This window comes from Zalophus californianus, chromosome 16 (assembly GCF_009762305.2).
Source record: "Zalophus californianus isolate mZalCal1 chromosome 16, mZalCal1.pri.v2, whole genome shotgun sequence".
NCBI lineage: Eukaryota > Metazoa > Chordata > Mammalia > Carnivora > Otariidae > Zalophus > Zalophus californianus.
Window position 1 is genome coordinate 39,603,673 of NC_045610.1, and position 24,857 is coordinate 39,628,529.

Below are 24,857 nucleotides of genomic sequence, written 5' to 3' on the forward strand. Positions count from 1 at the left end.
AGGGTCCTGGGATCGAGCCCTGATGCCCTGCATCGGGCTCCCTGCTCGGCGGGAGGCCTGCCTCTCCCTCTCGCACTCCCCCTGCTTGTGTTCCCTCTGTTGCTGTGTCTCTGTCAAATAAATAAATAAAATCTTTAAAAAAAGAAACAAGGGGTCCTTAGGTGGCTCAGTCGTTAAGCGTCTGCCTTCGTCTCAGGTCATGATCCCAGGGTCCTGGGATCGGGCCCCGCATCGGGTTCCCCACTCCACGGGAAGCCTGCTTCTCTCCCTCTCCCTCTGCCCCAACTTGTGTTCCTGCTCCCATTGTCTCTCTGTCAAGTAAATAAAATCTTAAAAATAAAATTAAATTAAATTAAAAAACCCCAAAACAAAACAAACTTGTGGTTCAAAGGACACTATCAAGAAAATAAAGAGATAATCTATAGGAGAAGATATTTGAGAATCATATATCTGATAAGGGACTGGCATCGCGAATACATAAAGAAATCTGGGGCACCTGGGTGGCTCAGTTGGTGAAGCCTTCAACTCTTGGTTTTGGCTCAGGTCATGATCCCAAGGTCATGAGACTGAGCCCTGTGTGGGGCTCTGCGCTCAAGGTGGAGACTACTTCAGATTCTCTCTTTCCTTTTCCCTCTGTTCCTCTCCCACTTACGTACCTGTGCTCTCTCTCTCTAAATAAAATAAAAATCTAAAAAAAAAAAAAAAAGAATACATAAAGAAATCTTACAACTAACTCAACAACAAAAGATAAATAACCTAATTAAAAAAATGGGCAAAGGGTCTGAATAGACATTTTTCCAAAGAAATATAAATGGCCAATAAGCACATGAGAAGATACTCAACATCATTAGCCAATAGGGAAATGCAAACCAAAACCACGAGATACCACTTCATATCCACTAGGATGGCTAGAAAGAAAAAAAGTGACAAGGAATTAACTGTGCTGGTGAGGATATGGAGAATTGGAACCCTCACACATTGAGTGTAAAATGGGGCAGCTGCTCTGAAAAACAGTGTGGCAGTTCCTCAAAAGGCTAAACATAGAAAAAAATCCTATGACCCAGCACAATTCCACTCCTAGGTATCTACCCAAAAGAAATAAAAACATTAAGTCCATATAAAAACTTGTATACAAATATTTATAGCAGTGTTTACAAAAGCCAAAAAGTGGAAACAAGCCAAATACCTATCAACTGATAAACAAATAAATAAAATGTGGTATATCCATACTATGAAAAACTATTTGGCAATAAAAAAGAATGAACTATTGATACATGTCACTACATAGATGACCCTTGAAAACATTATGCTAAGCGAAAAATACCAGGGACATAAGACCAGATATATGATTTCATTCATATGAAATGTCCAGAATAAGTAAATCTAGAGACAGAAAGTAGATTAATGGTTGCCTAGGAGGAGGGGAAATTGGTAGGAAATGGGGAGTGACCATCAAGGGGCAGAGTATTTGTTTTGGGGGCAAAAAATGGTTTTAAAACTGTTGAGTATATTAAAATGATTGAATGGTACAATTTATTTATTTAAAAAATATTTTATTTACTTATTTGAGAGAGAAAGAGAGAGAGAACAAGCAGGGGGAGTTGCAGAGAGGGAGAAGCAGGCTCCCCGCTGAGCAGGGAACCCGACATGGGGCTTGATCCCAGGACCCGACCCTGGGATCATGACCTGAGCCAAAGGCAGACGCTTAATTTACTGAGCCACCCAGGTGCCAATGGTATACTTTAAATTAATGAACTTGGTATGTGAATATCTTATTAAAAAAAGTAGATACTCAGTAAGGGTATAATCAAGTGGTTAGTAGAATTCTTAATTCTATTTAATTTATTGAGTGCTACTTATATCCCAGGCATAGTGTTCAACTTTAAGGATAATACAAACATGACTAAGATGTGCTCACTATTCTCAAATAGCTTTATATATTAATATATATATTAGAGTCTTATAATTGGCTAGAAAGTGGAATTTAATAAACTGAGTGTGTTTTCTTTAGATCCCACTAAGGAATTCAAATTGCCATATTAACAAACTATTTCAAAATGATCTCTTCTAAAATAAATCATATCCAAGGACTGTATCAGGGAGGTTCAAGTAAACTTTAGACATAGCCTCCCATCATGTTACTCACTAAGGACTTACTAAACATCTATGCGGAATGTACTAGGTAACAGACACAATTTAATCTCAACTCTATACCATTTTACTTAAAATATTTTAATACCTGGTTCTCTTTTCTGTTTTTTCTCCAACCTTTGTTTCAGACCTTCTAGTTCGATACTGTCTTCTGGAGGGCTCCCTTCAGTGTTTTCATTCTAAAAGACAGCAAGACAAAGATGGTCAAGTTCTGCTAACTTATTATCTGGAATAATGTAAGGTCAAATATACAAATATATATCTGGTCAAAGAGTGATTTTTTTCTTTAAATTTTGGTTAAGAGCTCTGAATAAAGGTATGGGTATGACTTTTTCAAGATACTTAAACATTAAAAAAAAATATCAGGCTCACAGGAAAGCAAAGTTATGATTAGATATAGGATTCTCTAACCCTAACTGCAAACTATGGGATTAGAAATTTTATATCATTTGTTCAATTTTAAGCCAAAATAAGTTTTAAGTATTTATGTATAACTTTTCAAGAGTAGTACCTTAATTTTCTTTTTAATTTTCTTTTCTGCCTCTGCTTTCATCTCTACGGTCACTCGGGGGATGACTCTTTTCCCGCACGGAGAAGGCAAAACTTCAGCCATTTGTGTTTTTTTCCCCTTTGCTTTCCCCCCTTTCCCAGGAAGTCCTATTTGTTCTTCTTGTTTTTCCTTTGTTTCAACAGCCTACAAAAGGGGTAAAAGAAAGCAAGTTTATAAGTCAATAAAGACTACAAAATCTAGGCTACTTTATAGGAAAAGAATAAAAAGCCAGTTAAACTGATTTCAATTTGTTACATCTTAAGATAAATTATTTTTCTTTGATTTATGTATGTATGTAATCTCTACACCCAGTGTGGGGTTTGAACTCATGACCTTGAGAGATCAAGAGTTACATGCTCTTCTTACTGAGCCAGCCAGGCACCCCACATCTTAAAATAAATTTGTGATAAAGTGTGCCAAAACTAAGTATGCCATCAGTAATAGTGAAGATATAATTAAGGCCCACTTTGACAAGTGTGGACACCAAAGATTGGGTTCTACTCTTGATTCTACCATTTAAGCTTTCTGAAGATAAAAAGGGGAAACTGTGTTAGGGATAAAATACTTAGATACATATACACATATTTGTAAACTCAAACAAGAAGTGAAAGGATGGGATTCCACTTGTACATCCATACCGAAGTATAATAATATAAAACTGCATGTTAAGCATTTTAGCTTAATTTATAAAATGCTTTTTCTTATCTTAAAATAGTGTTGGAAAACAAAGCATATTAGTGAGATTTAGGTAACAAAGTATCTTCTGAAACTACTGATTAGCTAGCCCTGAAGGTAAACATCTTTGTCCTTTTATTTATTTATTTATTTTTAAAGATTTTATTTATTTATTTGAGAGAAAGAATGAGAGAGAGAAAGCACATGAGTGGGGGGAGGGTCAGAGGGAGAAGCAGACTCCCTGCTGAGCAGGGAGCCCGATGCGGGACTCAATCCCGGGACTCCAGGATCATGACCTGAGCCGAAGGCAGTGGCTTAACCAACTGAGCCACCCAGGCGCCCCCATCTTTGTCCTTTTAGATTAACTTGGGAAACTGTGTTGGTCTTTTTCCATATTTAAGTAAGTATTCTTATTCCATACTTATTCCCACTAAGTCAGGAATCAACTCCTACCCTTTCCTCTCTTTGTCCAAAAACTTCTAGGCAGTATGCTTCTGGCCATCATTTACTTTATTCTAACAATCTGTTCTTTCATGTGTTATTTCGGAATGTTTCCTTATGCCTCTTGTATTCTTTCTATTGCTAATTGTGAAATTTCTTTTTTTAAAGATTTTATTTGAGAGCGAGAAAGAGAATGAGCACTAGTGGGGGAGGGGCAAGCAGACTCCCCGCTGGGCAGGGAGCCGGACCCGGGGGTTGATCCCAGGACCCTGGGATCACAACCTGAGCTGAAGGCGAATGCTTAACTGACTGCGCTACCCAGGTGCCCCCAATTGTGAAATTTCTTGACAAAGAGGTATATTGCTAGAGTGTACTATTTCATTAATAAAAACTCTAACATTGGCAATTATAAACTACACACCTCCAGCTCTTCAATAAAAGCAGCCAAGTCTTCTTTCCACAAATCTGATGGACTCTTTTTCTTTAATGTTTCTAGCTCTTGCTCCTTTATAAGATAGTCAGAAAATTAAGAGTTAATTTACAGGCATAAATAGCACACAATTTTCATGAAGCAGTTTTTCTTTCACCATCTGAATAACTGAGTAATATGTTACCCTCCACCAACAACTCACTTTTTCATTTCTCAGCTTGCACAGTTCATCCTTCTTCTCCTTGGTGAGATACCAAAGAGGCATATCAAGAAGGTAGTTGAAGGTTGGTCCAGAATCTCTTACAGAGTCACTCTTTTCAGCTTCATTTTCATTGTCACTCTCTTCATTCTCTTCTTCATCTGGTACCTAGAGGAGAAATTAAAATGTAGCTTTAACAGGAAATATGAAACAGAGACATTAGATTATACATAGTCTTTAATAACATAGAAAATGCTAACTGAGAAATTACCTTTAGCTGGGCTTCTTTCCAAGCCTTCACGGGATCTGAATCATATCCCCTCTGAATCAGAACTTTAATTAATTCTTTCTTAGGCTTGTTTTCTATTAAAAAATGTAAACAGAGATAATGGTTTTGAGCAATATTTTAGGAAAGGAATAGGTTTTACCATATTAATTCAAAAGATCAAAACTAAAAATTAGGGGCGCCTGGGTGGCTCAGTTGTTGGGCGTCTGCCTTCGGCTCAGGTCATGATCCCAGGGTCCTGGGATCGCCCCCCAAGTCGGGCTCCCTGCTCCATGGGAAGCCTGCTTCTCCCTCTCCCACTCTCCCTGCTTGTGTTCCTGCTCTCGCTATCTCTCTCTCTGTCAAATAAATACATAAAAAATCTTAAAAAAAAATAAACAAACTAAAAATTAAACTGTTTTTGTCTTGCATAAATCTGTACATCCTGGTTTAGAGAGAAGTCTTTTTCCTAAACCACTGATAAATGTAAATTACCACAAGTGGGACAGTCAAATCACATTATGAAATTATTGACCTAATTACAATCTTAAAAGAACAGAAGACAATCAAACCTTTATTTCTGATAAGTCTCTACCTCAATTATACTCTTTTTAGAATTTTAACATTTGATTGGCAAGATTTCAGTGCCACCAACCCAACCATTGATTGGGTTGCAACATGCAGATGTTGCACCCATTCCCTTTTTCTTTTTTCTTTTTTTTTTAAAGATTTTATTTATTTATTTGAGAGAGAGAGAATGAGAGATAGCACGAGAGGGAAGAGGGTCAGAGGGAGAAGCAGACTCCCTGCTGAGCAGGGAGCCCGATGTGGGACTCGATCCCGGGACTCCAGGATCATGACCTGAGCCGAAGGCAGTCGCTTAACCAACTGAGCCACCCAGGCGCCCCCATTCCCTTTTTCTACAGTACCTTTCTTCCAATGACTACTGCAGTCAATTTATTACACTTTGAGGGATATTGAGTTATTAGCTACAAGATATTTCAGAATGAATTTCTGAGTACCATCTTTTATCAATTAACTTGATACAGATTACATGTTTAGGCCCTCTACATTTTATACTCAAGAAGACTGCATAGTGCCATTATTCCTTAAATTCCTGTCAACAAGACACAACTTTTACTTTCTGTTCTTTGAAGCATGTCCATTATCACTCATTTTAGCTTTGCCTTAAGCAATAATTCTATGAAATTAAGGGGCGGCCATGCTAGTGTCATTAGTTTTAAAAATATTCACAAAATTGAACATGTAACTATTAAGTTAAACATTTTTGTGTACGACCAGAAAATTATTCTGTGATCACCCGGAACTCGTGTTGCCATGTTTTGGGATTTGCTACTATAATCCATAAGTTAGTTGCCTAGCTTTCCTAGTTAGCTCTGGCCAGGGTTGAGCTATTTTTTTTTTTTTTTTTTAACTTCCTTACAACCCAGCTTTTATCAAAAATGTTTCCTTTCTGGTCACTTAAACCCTGACTTAGTTGCTTCTAGAATGTCTTAAAAAAAATTCCGAGACATGACTCTTTCAGTCTTCAGTACACAATTTAGTTGTAATATAAGCCATTTATAATCTTCCTTCTCGCTTTTTTCTCCCCTCTCAGACTTAACATCTCTTCTCTTGATCACTTTACACAGGTTACCTTTCTATCTCTGTTCTCTGTCTAAATGTCAACTAAATCTTGATTTATCAAGATGTTCAATCTAAGAAAAGCTATCTTTTCCAAACTGTAAATGACTAGGTATTTAAAAAAAATTCTTGTGGGACGCCTGGGTGGCTCAGTTGGTTGGGCGACTGCCTTCGGCTCGGGTCGTGATCCTGGAGTCCCGGGATCGAGTCCCGCATCGGGCTCCCTGCTCGGCAGGGAGTCTGCTTCTCCCTCTGACCCTCCCCCCTCTCATGTACTCTCTCTCTCTCTCTCATTCTCTCTCTCAAATAAATAAATAAAATCTTAAAAAAAAAAAAATTCTTGTAAGCCATCAAAAGGAATGAGATCTTGCCATTTGCAACGACGTGGATGGAACTGGAGGGTGTTATGCTGAGTGAAATAAGTCAGTCAGAGAAAGACATGTATCATATGACCTCACTGATATGAGGAATTCTTAATCTCAGGAAACAAACTGAGGGTTGCTGGAGTGGTGGGGGGTGGGAGGGATGGGGTGGCTGGGTGATAGACACTGGGGAGGGTATGTGCTATGGCGAGTGCTGTGAATTGTGCAAGACTGTTGAATCACAGATCTGTACCTCTGAAACAAATAATGCAATATATGTTAAGGAAAAAAAAAAGAAGAAGATAGCAGGAGGGGAAGAATGAAGGGGGGGAAATCGGAGGGGGAGATGAACCATGAGAGACGATGGACTCTGAAAAACAAACTGAGGGTTCTAGAGGGGAGGGGGTGGGGGGATGCGTTGGCCTGGTGATGGGTATTAAAGAGGGCACATTCTGCGTGGAGCACTGGGTGTTATGCACAAACAATGAATCATGGAACACTACATCCAAAACTAATGATGTAATGTATGGTGATTAACATAACAATACAAATTAAAAAAAATAAAAAATAAAAGAAATGCTTGTATAAGTGACCAGCTGAACTAAATGAGTTTGCCCTCCCTCCCCACCATTACTCTCTTCCAAAATGTTTAAAGTTTGGCATAACTGTAGTTTTAGTACAGACAGTTATTAATCCAAAAACATACCAATGATTATTTTGCCATCTATTTTCTCTAAGATAAAGCGAGCCTGATTGTTCAGTTTAGCAGATTCAGCACCAAGCATTCCTAGAAGCCATTCTTTTCTTAATCCATAGTATTTAAGCCTGAGTTCAAAGAAGTCTCTTAGAATATCCAACACTGTGTCGTATTTCTTTAAACATCCTACGTGGTCAAAAAGCACCTAGGAAAGAAAAACAAGATTATAAAGCCAAGAACAGATAAATTGGCTAAACTTTAATGGTTTTAGAGAAAAGACTTTATTCTTCAAAAATGTAAAAGTATTCTAGGATTTCCTTTTAAAATTGATATTAAACTTTAATATAAATTGAAACATGGGTACCTCTCATAAAATAAGACATACCATGGAGTTGCATGTGAGACTAGTTTGGAGTTTGAATACTTTGTGTAGTCCCACTCTCTCTGCCTCTGCCAGTTTCTCTTCAGTCATTTTCACAACAAACTTCACAGTAGTGTCTGTATGGTATTCCCTATAATCTGTTATGAGAGGTGGTGTCTTCTCAGTTCCGTTCAACATAGGTTCTAGAACCTGTTCTTTATATGTCTAAAGAAAGATATAATCCTTTTGTAAGTGTCTAAAATACAGGCTTAGGAGTAGTCAACAAGTAGTAGTAGTACAAACAAAGTGTTTCCCCGATCACAAAAATCAAAGAAGAAATCCACAATTACTTACTTGGGTCCATGTTCTGATAGGAAGCTCTGAGATTTCAATGGTTGTGGAATTAAGAATAGCCACTTCACCACTAATCACATATTGATTTGGAGCCAGCTCTTCAATAGTACCCCTGAAGTTCTTGTAACTTGGAAGCTAAATTGGTATTTTAAAGAAGAATAGGTTTTCTAAATGTGACACTAAAAAATAGAAATCCCAACAGCATTAAACAATAAATCTAATGAACATTAAAGTATGAAATAAATTTTATATGTGTCCTCTTTAACTATATAGTCTACTGAATTGAAACCGGAGAAAAATAAAGGATCCTTATATACACAGAATAGTTACCATCGGCAAAGGTTCTTCTCCATCCATCAAACGCCTGATATTATTTACAACTTCACGAATATCAAAGTTGGGGATTTTGCAGGACCACCCAGTACCGATTCCTTCAGCACCATTTATCAGCACCATGGGTATAATAGGAATGTACCATTCAGGTTCAACACGTTGATTGTCATCATATAAAAACTTCAGTGTGTGATCATCTTTTGGTGGAAATAACAACCGAGCCAAAGGGCTAAAGAAAACAATCAAAGAAACATTATTTTACAAAAATACTGACTTTGATACTTAACTTGTGAAAGGACATGTGTTATCTCATATCTATGCATGAAAATTACTTTGGCTTTACTTGCTGACTAATAGTATTTATTTAACAGTATTTAGCACTTTGTATGTGCCAGGTACTGCAGACATAAAGTCTCTAAGGACCTCACATTCTACTACAGGGAGACAGACAATGCACATACATTTTGTCAGGTGTGGGGTAAATGCTAAGAAAGAATAGGTAAAAGTGATTGAATGATTGAAGATGCTAAGGAATGGTAACACTTTCTGAAAGGATGACATTAGAGTGAAGAAATTGAGAATGAGCCACCATGTGGTTATCTGGAGAAAGAGTATTGTAAGCAGAGGGACCAGTAAGTAAAAAGCCCTGAAGAGAGAGTATGCTTCGCGTCTTTGAATATAGGCAGAGGCCAGGTGTTTCTGAAAGAGAGACAGTATGAGATGGAGTCAAAAGATATGGGGAGTGGGCACATAGATCATCTAGGTCCTTTAGATTTTACTCTAAATGAAAAATTTGGAAGGTTCTGAACCAGACTGATCTATTTAAAAAAAATTAGTTGGCTGCCATAAGAAAGCAGGATGGTAGACTATATTATAGTACTTTAGATAAATGGGGTGCCTCAGTAAATATTGAGAGGGTAGTCAGCTATGAGATTCAGGGTTGGAGCTGTTGAAACTAGATGGATGGGTAATCATCTATGGATGGGAAGTGAGTGTGGCTAGTGGAAAGAGAACTAACAAAGGAGCTTTGGGGCAGGCCAGTAGTTAGAGGCTGGAACGATGAGAAGGACCCAGTATAGACGACAAATAAGGAAGAAAGCCAACAGTCTGGTATCCTGGAGGACAAATAAAGAAGAGTTTCAAGGAGGATGAAGTGATTAGCTAATGCTGCTGAAAGGTTGAATAAAATGACAGTAGAAAATTGACGATTCATAATGTACTTTCCATAGACTTATAAAGAGTAAAATTTCAACTGTGGTATTTATGAAGAATTAAGCTCTTCTTTACTCTGACCCCAAGTCTACAGCAGGGTTTCTCAACCGGGGCATTATTGATATTTTGGGTCGGATAATCCTTTGTTATGAGGACTATCCCATGCATTGTAGGGTATTTAGCAGTAGCTCTGGTTGCTGCCCACTAGATGTAGCACAGCTCCCCTAGTCATGACAATCAAAAATGTTTCCAGACATTACTACATCTCCTGGGAGATGGGGTGGTGGTGCAAAATCTACCCTGGTTGAGAACCACTGCTCTGTACGATGAAAGTGAAGAAAATATAAGAAATGGAAGTAAAAACATTTAGTTCGGCAAGGAAACAATACTTCTAAGAAATTCAGGCACAGCTATCAAACTAAAATAGAATTTAGACTTTCTGCTTATTGTAAGGAGTACCAAAATTAAACTTAAGTGAGCTAGTTTTTAAAAAATACTGTAAGCATCTACATCAAAAGTACATTTTCTGATTAACTGATATATTTTTTGTCAACTAAATGTCACATTATTTCAAAATTGGAAATGGCAATTCACTAGAAACTTTTTTAAAAAATTGAATATTTTTTTTATTATGTTCAGTTAGCCAGCATATAGTACATCATTAGTTTTTGATGAACTCACTAGAAATTGAAGTTATACCCACCTGAGCATTGTGAAGATGTATCGAGGACTAGCAGAATCCTTGCCACCATGCAGCCTAGTACCAAACTGACCAATGGGCTGCAAGAGGTTCAGATTATTGCTCCCCACAAAATTCTGAGCCAAATTGATAATGGTCATCATTAGTGACATCTGGGGGTGGAAAAAGATTCATTAATCTGATCTGTAGGCTTCTAATAATATATGTCCATTATTATGACCAAGCCTCACTATAATCCTACAAGGTTTTATGAGATATAGATGTTTATTGACTCTTCCCTGATAATTACATGGCAGATGTACCTAAACTCAAGACTTCTGGCTCCAAGTTCAGGGGTCTTGCCTTCCAATAATTTCATCAAGTCCTATTCAACCTTGAAGGCATAGCTCATTTCTTTCTTTTTTTTTTTTAAGATTATTTATTTATTTGTCAGAGAGAGAGAGAGAGAGAGAGAGTGCTAGAGAGCACACAAGCAGGCGGGAGCATCAGGCAGAGGGAGAAGCAGGCTCCCTGCTGAGCAAGGAGTCCCATGAGGGACTCAATCCCAGGATACTGGGATCATGAGCTGAAGGCAGACGCTTAACCGACTAAACAACCCAGGCATCCCGACACTTTGCTCATTTCTATTCTAGCATGCATCACTTTATTCTATAATGTGTGTGTGTGTGTGTGTGTGTGTGTGTGTGTGTGTGTGTGTGTGTGTGTGTGTGTGTGTGTGTTGGCTGGTTAAATTGTGAGTATACCTTGAAGTAAGGAAAATACTTGTTTTTATACACCTGGTGCATGGTAAGCATTCGACAAATGTTTGTTGTGTGAACATTTACTAAATGCCTACTATGTTTTGATTGAAAGCAACAAGCAAGACAATCATTACATTTAAAGCTCTAGAAATCTATAGGCAACCTAGTTCTTTAAAATAAAATGAATGCAAAAAAGCAATTTAATCACAAAATAAAAAAGGAATATATGTTTGTATAAAATCAAACAACTCAGAAATACAAAAAATTGGCAAGTTGTCCTTTTTAATTGACAGATTTAACTAAAGTTAAATCAACAACCTAGAGCATACCCTTCTAGGTATTTTGCTTTAAGTACTGGTCTGGCTCTTTTTCTCCCCACTGACAATGGACTATGGATATTCTTAATGTTGGTATACACAGATTTACTTCAGTTGTATAACTGATTCCAGGCATAGATGTGTCACAATCAACAACAATTTTCCAGTTGATGGACATTTTTAATGTCTAAATTTTAGCATCACAAAGGTATATTAAACATCACTAAATATCTTCAAACATAGATCCTTACAGACTTATGAATCTCCTTACCAGAATATTATTTTTAGAAAGATTTGTTACGTTAAAGGGTAAGCACATTTATAGTTTGACAGATTTTACCACACTTCACCAAATTGCCTCTACTATGGATGAACAAGTGTTCATCTCACCAAGTACTCTAAGTGTTTGGAAAATAATTTTGCAGGTATCATTGCTATAATGCTTTCTGGAAACATTATGGATTGTGTGTTTACCTCACCGTGATGATAAGAGGACATCTCAGCCACTGACCCAGCTAACTGGGCAACTTTCACCTCTCGCTTGTCATTCCGTTTGAAACAGGTAAACAAAACCTTTCTTTGACCTGGTTTCAAGCCTTCAAAATGAAAGAAGTACAGATATTAGTATACTCAACCTAACCATTTATGGACATAGATTTCTGTGTACGATAAAAACAGGCTAACATATTGGAACTTACCATCCACCATAGATGGGATAGATCTCTCGTTATCAGAATTTGAGAACAGGATAAGTTCCTTATTTATGAAGTCATTGTATGTCAGATATGTGGTAGTTTGTCCATACAAGTAATCCTGAGGGACCAAAGACAGTTATTACATGATCTAGTTTAAAAAAGATCATTGATCTTAACAATGCTTAACACCAAAAAGAAAGAAATCTTTCAGCATCAATTCTATGATAATTCTTAAGTCCCTCAAAGATAAAGAATTATGTAGAAGTATTTTACAGGTTTTAAAGATAAAGCAAATTTAATTGCTGCACAATTAGGAAAAACTGCATTGCCTTTTTAATTTTTCAGTCCCCATACATTTATGCAGCAGTCTAGATAAGCACATTCATATATAATTATCTATTATTAAATTTTTTACTGAAGCAATTAGTCATTGTGTTATAAGATATATAAGACTTTTTTTTTTTAGATTGAGAGAGTGAGCGAGCAAGCACGTGAGTGGGGGTGGGGAGAATCCCACGCAGGCTCCCAGCACAGAGCCCCATGTGGGGCTCGATTTCACGACCCTGAGATCACAACCTGAGCCAAAATCAAGAGTTGGACATGCCCGACTGAGCCACCCAGGTGCCCAGATATAAGATTTTTACCTCAGGAAGGCCAAGTAACTTCCGTTGCCTTCTATCCTCCATGAAATGAGTTAACCATTCTTTTCGATCATCTATCTGTTTCTTGCTAAAGGCCTACATATTAGAGATAAAAAAGATGTCACTGGTACGAACAATCTCCCAAAATCTCTTGTATAAAAACTAAACAAAAATAAACTCAGTTTCCTAAAACATATGGTGCCTTTCTCTAGGACATGCTTACTAAAAACATTCAATACTCTATAAAACATTCTTTATATAAAACTTTGTATGTTTCAATTGACTAAAGTAGTGACTTACAAAACTAGAATGTATGTATGAAACAGAACTCAAACTGACCAGGCTGATGGCAGCATCATCTTCAGGACCAGAATATTTGAATTGAATACGATGTCTTTTCATATCTGCAAAGTATTCTTTAGCTTCTTTTGATGTGCTGGTGCCCAAACCTACACAACCAAGAATATCAAGTTACTCCGTATAATCTTGTACAATGGTATATAACAAAACGAGAAGTTCTATATGGGTTTCCTTACAAACCTTTGTAGTACTTGACTTTCCATTTTTTATGATTTGGAGTAGAACTCTTCCATTCTTCAAATTCAGGAAGGCTATAGAATGCCATTTCTTGTTTGTTTTTAGACACCTGTGTAAAGAATATGTTGCTGTGATTTTGCACACTGCTGAGTCCCCTGTATACCATATAACACTGGGGTTATATGTGTATAAAGCATTGAGTAAGGGCCTTAAAATATCCATTATGGTAATTTAGAAATTAATATACCTTTACAATGGGAGTGATAAATTCTTCCAGAAAACGATGCCGTAGAAGAGAGGGCCAGTTGTGATGGATAAAATTAATCAGCAGGCCTTTGATATGGGAACCATCTTGGTCCTAGAAATATGTGGAAAGCCAAAACACAAAAGAATTATTTTGAAAATAAAAAAAAAAAAAAAAAAAAAAAAAAAAAAAAAATTATGATTGACCTACTGGTAATTTCTCTAAAATTTTTCTATGGGGATTAAAAAAAATAAAAAGGCTATTTCAATCCATTCACTTAACCTGTATATGTAACACACATGTGATGAATAAAGCTCCAAGTTAAGTAATTTCCTTCCACAGCAGGAAATGCAACAATTAAGACATGTTTAATTTAGTGTAACAATCTAAAATATTTGAAAGCAAATCTGACCTGATCTGTCATAATCATTATCTTTCCATAACGAAGAGTCTTCAATGAATCTTCATCTTCATAGTTTTTCTTGTACTGAAGACCCACAATCTTGATGATATTGTTAATTTCGGCATTTTCCATGATCTGAAATGGACATATACCAAAAAAGGTAATGTTTTGTTTATAAATTTGAAAAGAAATAGGAGAGTATATGTTGTTTGGGCTTTCTTGAGCTCCATTATTTTCAGGTATTATTAGCCTATATTTTAGTCAGAAAGATCTGTTAAGATATGCTACAATGTACCCAATTTCTTAAAATAAGAACAATAAACTAAAACTTATTTCATAATGCCCAGTAAAGGGAATGAAATACAAGCATGAAGTCCTGCATTATAAAACTGGATTTAGATTTTAAAGATGGTTCTACCTGTTTATGAGAAGCTTCTCGAACATTGAGTATCTTTCCTCTAAGTGGGAAAACCCCGTATTTGTCTCTCCCAACTACACCAAGGCCTGAAACAGCCAAAGTTTTAGCTGAGTCTCCCTCAGTCAGGATAAGTGTACACTCATTGGAGTTTCGACCCCCTAAAATAAAAATACACAAATTAATACTGGCACATTTAGTTCAACCTCAAATGTACTCAGACGTGCTATCAATAGTTTTGTGCTAAAAACACTGATATTAGAACTAATGTTCATAGTTAAAAAAAAAAAAAATCCTAGTTTCTTAGACTATTTTTTTTAAAAGACTCTATTTTTAAGTAATCTCCACACCCAACATGGGGCCTGAACTCACAACCCTGAGACCAAGAGTCACATATTCCAATGACTAAGCCAGCCAGGCACCTCTCTTATGCTAATTTCTTTTGACATTTATACTATTGCTGAACATTCATTTGATCATATTATGTTAAAAATATTTGTTAGTGGGTGCCTGGGTGGCTCAGTCGGTTAAGTATTTGCCTTCAGCTCAGGTCATGATCCCAGGGTCCTGGGATTGAGTCCCGCTTTGGGCTCCCTTCCTCCTCTACCCTTTGCCCCTGCTCGTGATAGCTCTCTTTCAAATAAATAAATAAAATCTTAAAAAAAAAATTTGTTAGTGATGGGGTTTAGAACACACTACCCCAAAACAGGGCACTTGGCATATTGAATATTTTAAGCTGAAGGAGTTTGAGAAAATGCTAGAAGCAAGTTCTCTCTGACCTCATTCCCCAACTTTCTACCCTGAAGCAGGTCACGAGACCCTCATGTGAGAAGTGCCCTCCATATACCACAGAGGAAGGGAACATTCTTATCTCTCAGAGTGACACTGAAAATGTGAATGAACAGGCCTCACTGAGCTTCCCCCAGTTTACTATACTTAGTTCATACTCTGCCCTTATATCTTTCTACTCTTCCTCAAACCTGACAAAAACGCTCAGGTTTAACCATTTCTTTGGGTCTTCATTTCCCTATGAAAGCTCCTGTGTCAAGTAAAGTTTATATTAAATAAATTTGTATGTTTTTCATCATTTAACCTGTCTTTGTTAGTTTCATTTTCAGACCCAGACAGGAACTAAGAGGGTTAAGGAAATTTTTTCCTCCCCTACATTAGGTAATAGATCACTACATATTCTTTTTTTTTATTTTTTTAAAGATTTTATTTATTTATTTATTTGAGAGAGAGAGAGAGAGAGAGAGAGAGAGAAACAGCATGAGAGGGGAGAGGGTCAGAGGGAGAAGCAGGGTCCCCGCTGAGCTGGGAGCCTGATGTGGGACTCAATCCCAGGACTCCGGGATCATGATCTGAGCCGAAGGCAGTTGCTTAACCAACTGAGCCACCCAGGTGCCCTCTTTTTTTCTTTTTTTTAAGGTAGGCTCCACACCCAGCATGGAGCCCAATGCAAGGCCTGAACTCACGACTCAAGATCAAGACCTGAGGTGAGATCATGAGTTAGACGTTTAACCGACTGAGTCACCCAGGCACCCTAGATCACTACAAATTCTTATTTTATACTCTTAATAGTCATCTCAATGTTACCGTAACAGCCAAAAATTAGAAATGATCTAAATATTCAATAACAGGGAATTGGTTGATTCTTAACCATGTAAAAACATTCTGTTGAATATTACATGTTGAGGGGGAAGTATCCACAGTCTGCTGTTAATGAATAAAACAAATACCTGAACCACAAGATTTAAAGTTTAGAAGCATTATTAAATGTGTACCTGCATCATTGGCATCATCGAGTTTGGGAATTCCCTTGATTCTGTTATGTTTTACAGCTGAACACTTCTTGTTTAATTGGACTTGGGCCTTAAACTTCACCCAGTTTAGTATGCTTTCCACAATACCACAGCCAGTTGCCTGAAAATGAGAAGATTCATGTTAGGGAAGAAGAACCTAGAATACAAATGAGCTCCTATAAAAATAATTCAAAGTTTTAAAGGAGGTAAAAAAAAACAATAATTTTCAGACTGAGAGTATGAGGATGACATGTCTTCCCGTCTTAGGTTATCATAACTGAGGGAACTTGTTCCCTTGAGCTCATTCATTCAGTAAATATTCACTAACTACATATTTACATTGAGCTAGGCACTGAGATCCATGTTGGAGATTTAGTGGTTAAAATCCATGTTGGAGATTTAGTGGTTAAAACAAATTGGTCATGGTCCTTGTCCTCATGGACTTTAAGATAACAATAAGGAAGATGGAAATAAAATGAGAAATTCCAAGTGTGATGAGTGTTATGGATAAACGTATGCTACATCTAATAACATATGTCCAGGGAGAAGGGTAGAAAGTAAAGGCTTTCCTGAGGAAATGACATTGAAGATCTAAAGCAGCTAGCTAAGTGAGAAGCATTTCAGGCAGAAGGATTACCAAGTGGAAAAGCTCTAAGGAGGGGGAAGAGTACTAATGCTTGTGAGTAATTTGAAGGCAGTAGGACTGAAGCTTAGACAACACAGGAAAAAGTGGTGCTGAGATGAGGTTGGAGATGGCAGGGTCTTGTAGGCCACATTAAAGAATATGGACTTAAAAACATTTTTCTTTTTTTTAAAGATTTTATTTATTTATTTGGCAGAGAGTGAGAGAGCACAAGCAGGGGAAACAGCAGAGGCAGAAGGAGAAGCAGGCTCCCCACTGAGCAAGGAGCCCTATGTGGGACCCAGTCCCAGGACCCTGGGATCATGACCTGAACTGAAGGCAGATGCTTAACTGCCTGAGCCACCAAGGCACCCAAAACATTTTTTTTTTTTTTAATTTTTAAAGATTTATTTGAGAGAGACAAAGAAAGAGTGTGTACAGTGGGGAGAGGGGCAAAGGGAGAGGGAGAGAATCCTAAGCAGACTCCCCCATGAGCACAGAGCCCAACATGCAGCTCCAGTGCAGCTCCATCTCACAACCCATGAGATCATGACCTAAGACAAAAATCACAAGTTAGATGCTTAACCACCTGAGCCACCTAGGCGCCCCTGAGTCATTTATTTTTTTTAAAGATTTATTTTTAAGTAATCTCTATACCCAACATGGGGCTCAAACTTACAACCCTGAAATCCACCAACTGAGTCAGCCAGGCGCCCCTGGACTTTTTCCTAGAGTGGAAGTTACCAAAAGACTTCAAAAGAGAATGAAGACAAAAATGTGTGCTTTAAGACAAAAAGATCACTCAAGAGCATTGCAAAGAAAGGACTGAAATGTTATGAACGTTAAGAATTGTTACAGTAATATAGAAGAGATGACTGTGAGAGGCTACTGAGGTATCCAAAAGATGAGTCTTACTGATTGGATTAGAGGAGGCATGGGGGTAAAGAGAAGGCTCCCAGGTTTGTTTATGCAACCTAGTGGTTGGTTGGGGCCTTTTACTAAGACAGGAGATAGTTTTGTTTTTGCGGAGTGGGGAAGCTCCTTGTGTAGAGGTGAGTATGGAGAGAACTAATTCAGTTTTGGATGTGTCGACTGGGAGCCAACTTTAGGCAATGTTAAGTAAGCAGTGAAATGGGCTGAATGGTGATAAGGTAATGGGGAAATACAGGCATATGGATGGTAATTAAGGCTGTAGTAAGTCCAGTGAGGTGAAAGCTATTTCTTTTTTTTTTTTTTCAAAGATTTTATTTATTTGAGAGAGAGAGAGAGAGCATGAGAGAGAGAGATCACGAGCAGTGGGGAAGAGTAGAGGGAGAAGCAGATTCCCTGCTGAGCAGGGAGCCCGATGCGGAACTTGATCCCAGGACCCTGGGATCATGACCTGAGCTGAAGGCAGACTCTTAACCTCCTGAGCCACCCAGGTGCCCCTCATGAAAGCTATTTATTTCCTTTTCAGAGGCAGAAGACATGTAGGATGGATCTTGTTTTTTGCAGAGCAGAGAAGGGCGATAGACAATAAAGCAAGGTGCTTCTATTTATTTCCCTGTAAGTATTTACAACTTTTTTTTTTAAAGATTTTATTTATTTATTTGAGAGAGTGAGCAAGCGAGAGAGAGTGAGTGAGCATGAGCAGGGGAAGAGTAGAGGGAGTGGGAGAAGCAGACCCTCTGCTGAGGGGCTCAATCCCGGGACTCTGGGATCCTGACCTGAGCCGGAGTCAGACGCCCAACCGACTGAACTACCCAGGTGCCCCAGTACTCACAGCTTTGATGAATTTTTCACTTAATTGGCATGTTGATCCAAAGCTCTTGACTTGTAAAGTCATGTTTTCTTTTGTCTGAGAGTCAAAGGTTGGGTTTTCAATTAAGGCATTCACAAAAATCCACATGTGATTTTTCACCTGCAGGAAAAGTTGATATTACATAGCTAAAAACTTATGCTTTATTTATAGCCTTTCTCTTCTTCCTTGACTTTAGAAGAAAACTGTGCTAAAATACCATACCTGATGTGCTTTTACTGCAACACCACCCTTGTTCTTCTTCTTCACAACATCAACAAGTTTAGTCACAATCTGATCAGCTACATAATCAACATGTCTGCCACCCTAATGGGGAAAAATAAATTGTAAAGCTCAGGATCTTCAAAATTATAATAATGATCAAATACAAAAAAAAAAGTAATTTAGCTTTCTTTATGCCAGGGCAGCCAAATATTCAAGTTCATTGTATTTATGAAAAACAGTAACACTTCTATGTAAAGATAAATCATGATTAATACAAAAATAAAATTACCTTGGAAGTAGCAATGCTGTTGACAAAGCTAATTTGCTGAAAGCCTTTTTCACTCATTGTTAAGCATACTTCCCACCTGGGGTTTACTTGTTCGTGGATAATTTTCAATGGATTGCCAGTTTCATCTACCTTATCCTTCAAATACATATCTACATAGCTACGGAATCCTTTTACCTGTACAGGAATTAAAAGTTATGGTATTAGAAAAAAGTTATAAAAAGTATTCAATGATAGACCATGAGGATTTTTCAAAACTAATGAAATGATGTTCACTGATGGGCATAAGAGAATGGTCATTAAAGGGCACAAAAGGATTCATTTAGGAGATTGTTTGAGAAAGACATTTTTTTAGTGAGTTTAAGAGAGCTAAGTAAAAAATGTGGCATACTGTTTTCTTTTCAGGAACGTATCTGAGAAGTGGTTAAAAAAAAAATATAAGGGAGGAACAAAAACTCAATTTTGCCTCTGACAATGATCATATCAAGTCCCTCATTGCCCTTAACACCCCGGAAAATGCTTACTGGCAGCTTATTTCCATTGAGAAAGACTTTGACATCTTTCGTGGATCCAGCAATATCATATGCTCTTCTAACCATTAGTGCAACAATATCTTTATCTAGGCTTTGCATTTTAAACTTGGACAAGTCAGGCTGGAAGGTAATACATGTATAATCTTCCCCATTAAAGGGTTTGAGTTCCATCTCACCAGCTCTCCCCATGTTATCCATCCATGTCTGTGGAAGTAAAAAATAGGAAGATAAAAAATTCAAGTCTTTTCACAACAAACTAGAACTAAACACAAATTTATAAGTCCTAAAAAATAACCTAATTGTTCATGAATAGTTTTCCATGATTTAATAGCCTGTAAATTACGTTAAATTAAACCAACCACTAATGCTGTTATAAATTGCTAAAGTACAATTTATAATTGAGGCATAAGATACTTATTTATACTTGCCTGCTTGAACATTTTCTTGTATTCTCTACTGGCTGTTTCCACAGTAAATTTGGTACTGAATATGTTACACAATTTGGCCCCATAGCCATTTCGACCGCCTAAGCAAATAAATTTAAAATACTTTGTTATCACTGGAAATGCTGATCAATTATAGAGATTTATTCCAATATTTTTAACTTTTATGCCACAGTCATTTAAAAGATGTGTTTTTTCAGCAACAAATATGTTATTTCCCTCCATACTCTACCTGTTACTTTCTTTTCATCATCATCATAGTTACTAGAAGTTAGGAGCTGTCCAAAGATGAGAGCTGGGACATACATCTTCTCAACTTTGTGTTCAACAACAGGAATACCTTTCCCATTATTCCATATACTAATTAAATTGTTCTCCCTAAGAAAAGAAGAATGAAACTTTTATTGTTAAAACAGAGGGTAAACTAGTGCTTGATATTTTTTATACTTAAATATCATTATTCTTAAAATACAGAAATTCACAAGTCTCAATTTCTTTGACTGTTTTTCATACATATCTTCTGAAATTCAGCATCAACAACCTTTCCCACCATGCTTAGTTCCTGACATTCCTGAAATAGGAGCCAAGAGGAAAAAAAAAAAAAAAATCCTTTTCCAACACCTGGGCAGACACTGATAATGTTGAAAAAATATGAAATTTTAAAATGTTAGGATAAACAAAGGGAAATGATTTATGCCCAATGGAAAGGAAAAATTTGGAAATTATTATTTATACCACTTTCTTTTTTGGTTTTTTTTTAAGATCTATTTATTTATTTGAGTGCGAGTGAGTGAACACGTGCACATGAGTGGGATGAGGGGGCGCAGAGGGAGAAGGAAAGAGAATCCTCAAGCAGACTCCTTGGAGGGAGGAGCCCTACTTGGGGCTCGATCCTAGGACCCTGAGATCATGACCTGAGCTGAAATCAAGAGTCTGACACTTAACCAACTGAGCCCCCCAGGTGCCCCTATTATACCATTTTTCAGAGTATCATCTATCTGCACTGTCCTAGCTCCCTTAGCTTTCTCACCCAACAAAGCACATTGCAAAATAAACATGAAAGGGAAAAACTACCAATTGTAAACTTCCCTGCTCGCCAAAAAAATGCTAAAAATTTATTTGGACTTATTTCTTAGTTATTTTAAGTTAATTCTCATAAGATAGTACAGTTTAGTTATAACCAGACAAACACTATGGATCTTATTCCAAGTAGTGCTCAGTTTTATCTACAAAAAAGACTAAAACTAGCTCAACATTTCTTTAGACTATGGTATCAAGCCCTTAGGAGCATTCAAGTACATCATTAACACACTTCCCCCAGAGAACCTAAAGCATAGTTTATGTCATAATTGATCAGGCTAATAAAAAGGTGAAACAAGCACCCTGAATATCCACAAACGGACACCCAGCATTTATAACCAGAAATGTTGGATCCAATTATTCTCTATCACCACCTGCTGGTTTACTATTTGAATAGCATCCTGAGAAAAAGTAAAAGCTCTAGACTCCAGAATACTTAGACTGAACAATTATTGGAGATGCTTACTGAAAAATTTAGGGATGAAGGGTCATAATGTCTGTAATTTATTTTGAAATGACTCAAAAAATATAGATGGAGCAAATATGGCAAAGCATTGATGGATCTAGGTGGTAGGTATCATATTGTTCATTTTAGCATTCTGCTTTTCTGTGCTTTTGCAGAATTTCATTTACTAAAAAGGCCAACGTTAGTATAAATCAAAGTAAATGTAGGGCGCCTGGGTGGCTCAGTTGGTTAAGCGACCGCCTTCAGCTCAGGTCATGATCCTGGAGTCCCGGGATCGAGTCCTGCAAAGGGCTCCCTGCTCAGTGGGAAGTCTGCTTCTCCCTCTGACCCTCCCCCCTCTCATGTTCTCTCTCTCAAATAAATAAATAAATAAATAAATCTTTAAAAAAAAATCAAAGTAAGTGTAACTAACAGTAACAATGAACTAAAACAAAAGACCATGCAAGAGACTTACGGGTCAATTGTGACTCTAATACAAGACATTTTTGGGTCCCTTTGTTTGTTGTCTGCAGCATTGACTGAAAGAAAATACATATTATTAAGAAATTAAATTAAAAAAAATTAAGATATAGAAAGAAAAAAGTTGTATTAACAAGGCGTGAATTTAACATTTATTCACAGTACTATTTCTAGGAAAAAATTCAACTTGTTAGACTCCAGTAAACTGCCTCACCTTGCCAGCTATTGTTTGAAATGATAGGAGCTCCGGTTATAGAGGGTTTGCTAGAAATGATACTTCTTAGGAAGGATTTGACCAGCAGATCTTTATGTGAAAGAATTTACTCACCTAGGATCTCATCAAAGATTTTGTACAACCCAGGGACAAAGGTGACTTCCCTATAGTTAATGCCAATATCTTCATCGTAAACCCACATTTGCTAGAAATAAGGCAAAGAAATATAGTTACTTTTACCCTATATTTATTCTGTTTTATCATCATTACTGTAAAGTCTTCTGGATTAAATACTACAATATACATATGATAGCTTAGGCCAGTTCCAGTGACATTCAGAGTACATGGAATATATAGAAAATTCACCTGGAAAAGTATACATTTTAACTACTTCGTAACTGCATTTAATTATTTGGTTTTACCTGGGTCACTAATTCCACAGAGCCAATGTAGGTGTCTGGGCGGAGCAAAATATGTTCCAGTTGGGTTTTCTTTTGATAGATTCTTTCAATAGAGAGTCTTTTCTTAGCATCTTCATTTTTCTTTGTTTTGCTGACTTGCATATTTTCATTTACAGGCTAGCAATTTTAGAAAATTGTAGAAAAGGGATATTTAATTGGAGATTTATTAAAAACTATAAACAAAACACCCACCGTAATGATTTACGCATTATGTGTCATCACAATCTTTTACCAGGTATTGGTGGAGTTTACATCATTTTGTACCAACACGGCAATTTAAATTAACTGCAGCTAAGTTCCCAGGTGTCAGTTTGAATAAACATATATTATCTCATGCAAGTGCATGTGGCATGGAACTATTTTTCCTTGAATGTTTTAGATGTCATCAATAAAATACACCCACTTCTTTCAGACATTCCACAAATATTTACTGAGTGCCTGCTATGTCCCAGGTACATAACTGATTCTGGTCAGCAGCAGTTTGGGAGCCCATCGATTCAATCCTTTGAATCGTTTTGAACACAGGAAGGACATATTTTGAGCAAGTCGGGCCTGCCGGCTCTTCACTGGGAACATCGTGCCACGCTCTGCACCTTCCAAGGTCAGGGGCATTCAATCCCATTTTCCACCGGATGTAGGAAAGTATCTGACTGTGCTGCTTGAAATCACACGCGGGCCATAATAAAACAGGCCAGTGGAATACTGGCCCTAGAGACAGTAAAACAGAATCCAACAGCCCAAAAGCCAGCCATTGTAGCCAATATTTCACTACTACCACCATAAAGGGGGGCTATCCTCTTCACGATCACTCCGAGCCCAGGAGACCGGGGACGACACGGAACACCGGCTCCCAGCCGGCGGCGATCGTACCACAGCCCAGGAGCCTAACCCTTCGCGGGCAGCCAGAGAGATGCGGGGCAGCGCTGAGCCTCCGCGACCCGCCCCTTCCGCGAGCTGTACCTGCAATGGTGACACCTCCATAGTGACGGTCGTGAAGGGGCTCGAGAACCCTGCAAGCGACTAAACCGGCGGGACCCTCGAGACCACCGCGGAGCAAGCCGCTTCTCCACAGACGCTCGTCGGTTAGAAGACCTCCTCCAGTCGCAATTGAACCTTCCTGTAGCCCGCCCAAACCAGATAAGCCAATCTCTGACTCGCTCTCACCGGCTCCGTCCCGAGGAGCCAATCGTAGCTGGCTTTTTATATTCACCAATGAACGTCTGAGTTGTCCGGGGGCCTGTTTGAACAAACCAATTACGCAAAAGAAGGCGGGACTAGAGGGGTTTCAAAAGGCACCATTCGGAGTCGCCGCGGACAGACTGACAGGAAACCTGGCCAATGAGGAGGGGCTTATTTGTTCTCTCGGTGCCGACAACTTTGAAGAGACTCGCGAAGGCAGCGGGAGGGGGTTTTCTGAGGTGCAGGCTGGGGCAAAAGGAGGGAGGAGAATTCCTCAGGAGCTGCTAACTTAGTTCAGATTCTTGAAATCTATAAACCGTTTTCCGTCCTGAGGCTTTTTAGCGAGAGGAACGGGAGTCCTGGCTTCATTTTCCTGAGGAAATTTTGAGCGCCGGCTTTCTGGATTGGCAGCCTGGCGATTTGGTGTAGTGAACAGATTCTGGCGTCTGCCTCAACCTCCCCTCCCAAGAATTTATTTTCGAAGAAACGGAAGTGCTACATTTGGGATATAATGGTAGGGCGTGGAGAGGCCACGCAAAATAGAGAGCAGTATTCAAGTCCCCCAGTAGAGCGGCGTTGCGCGGCAAGCAGGTCAATCGAAAGGAATAGTTTGTAGTTAGCGCCTCAGGAACGGAGGATGGGGTTTAGGGGCCATTCTAGGACAGACACTTTTTCCTCAGAAAGCCAGTAGGATGCTTGTTACTTTTCTTTCCTCTGTTAAATTCCCTGAATTCTGTTGTCCAGAAAAGTTGTTCACATTTGACGAGAACATGCCAAAGACCGGTTTTTTTTTAAATTTTTTTTAATTCTGCCGTGTAAATGTTTGAGTGCGTTTATTCTGTCCTTGTCAATCCACAATGTTAAAATGACAAAAGAATGCGTTTCCCCCCACCTCTTTACAAGATGCTTGAAAAAAGAACTGCACGATTTGAATGACTGCTAAT

General features: G+C 38.0%; 1 protein-coding gene across 2 annotated transcripts in view; it reads right to left on the reverse strand.

The window, feature by feature from the left end:
* Positions 1 to 23,828, reverse strand: part of TOP2A (DNA topoisomerase II alpha) — a 28,906-nt gene extending 5,078 nt beyond the window's left edge. The window contains exons 1-29 of one of the 2 annotated variants that reach the window (XM_027568403.1): positions 23,695 to 23,828; positions 22,696 to 22,851; positions 22,388 to 22,478; positions 22,055 to 22,118; positions 20,287 to 20,432; positions 20,040 to 20,137; positions 19,603 to 19,815; positions 19,082 to 19,255; positions 18,793 to 18,894; positions 18,553 to 18,690; positions 16,151 to 16,289; positions 14,370 to 14,527; positions 13,961 to 14,086; positions 13,552 to 13,662; positions 13,308 to 13,413; positions 13,107 to 13,216; positions 12,771 to 12,863; positions 12,130 to 12,244; positions 11,906 to 12,027; positions 10,378 to 10,526; positions 8,460 to 8,691; positions 8,130 to 8,264; positions 7,800 to 8,000; positions 7,424 to 7,619; positions 4,718 to 4,809; positions 4,450 to 4,614; positions 4,239 to 4,322; positions 2,663 to 2,845; positions 2,240 to 2,330 (exon numbers count right to left, since the gene is read on the reverse strand). In XM_027568403.1, coding sequence (XP_027424204.1) covers positions 2,240 to 2,330; positions 2,663 to 2,845; positions 4,239 to 4,322; positions 4,450 to 4,614; positions 4,718 to 4,809; positions 7,424 to 7,619; positions 7,800 to 8,000; positions 8,130 to 8,264; positions 8,460 to 8,691; positions 10,378 to 10,526; positions 11,906 to 12,027; positions 12,130 to 12,244; positions 12,771 to 12,863; positions 13,107 to 13,216; positions 13,308 to 13,413; positions 13,552 to 13,662; positions 13,961 to 14,086; positions 14,370 to 14,527; positions 16,151 to 16,289; positions 18,553 to 18,690; positions 18,793 to 18,894; positions 19,082 to 19,255; positions 19,603 to 19,815; positions 20,040 to 20,137; positions 20,287 to 20,432; positions 22,055 to 22,118; positions 22,388 to 22,478; positions 22,696 to 22,851; positions 23,695 to 23,715 — 3,811 coding nt within the window. In that variant the 5' untranslated portion in view covers positions 23,716 to 23,828. Of the gene's footprint in view, positions 1 to 2,239; positions 2,331 to 2,662; positions 2,846 to 4,238; positions 4,323 to 4,449; positions 4,615 to 4,717; positions 4,810 to 7,423; positions 7,620 to 7,799; positions 8,001 to 8,129; positions 8,265 to 8,459; positions 8,692 to 10,377; positions 10,527 to 11,905; positions 12,028 to 12,129; positions 12,245 to 12,770; positions 12,864 to 13,106; positions 13,217 to 13,307; positions 13,414 to 13,551; positions 13,663 to 13,960; positions 14,087 to 14,369; positions 14,528 to 16,150; positions 16,290 to 18,552; positions 18,691 to 18,792; positions 18,895 to 19,081; positions 19,256 to 19,602; positions 19,816 to 20,039; positions 20,138 to 20,286; positions 20,433 to 22,054; positions 22,119 to 22,387; positions 22,479 to 22,695; positions 22,852 to 23,512; positions 23,666 to 23,694 lie in introns of those variants that run through there. The other variant, XM_035724803.1, reaches the window with a different exon arrangement.
* Positions 23,829 to 24,857: the final 1,029 nt, after the last annotated feature.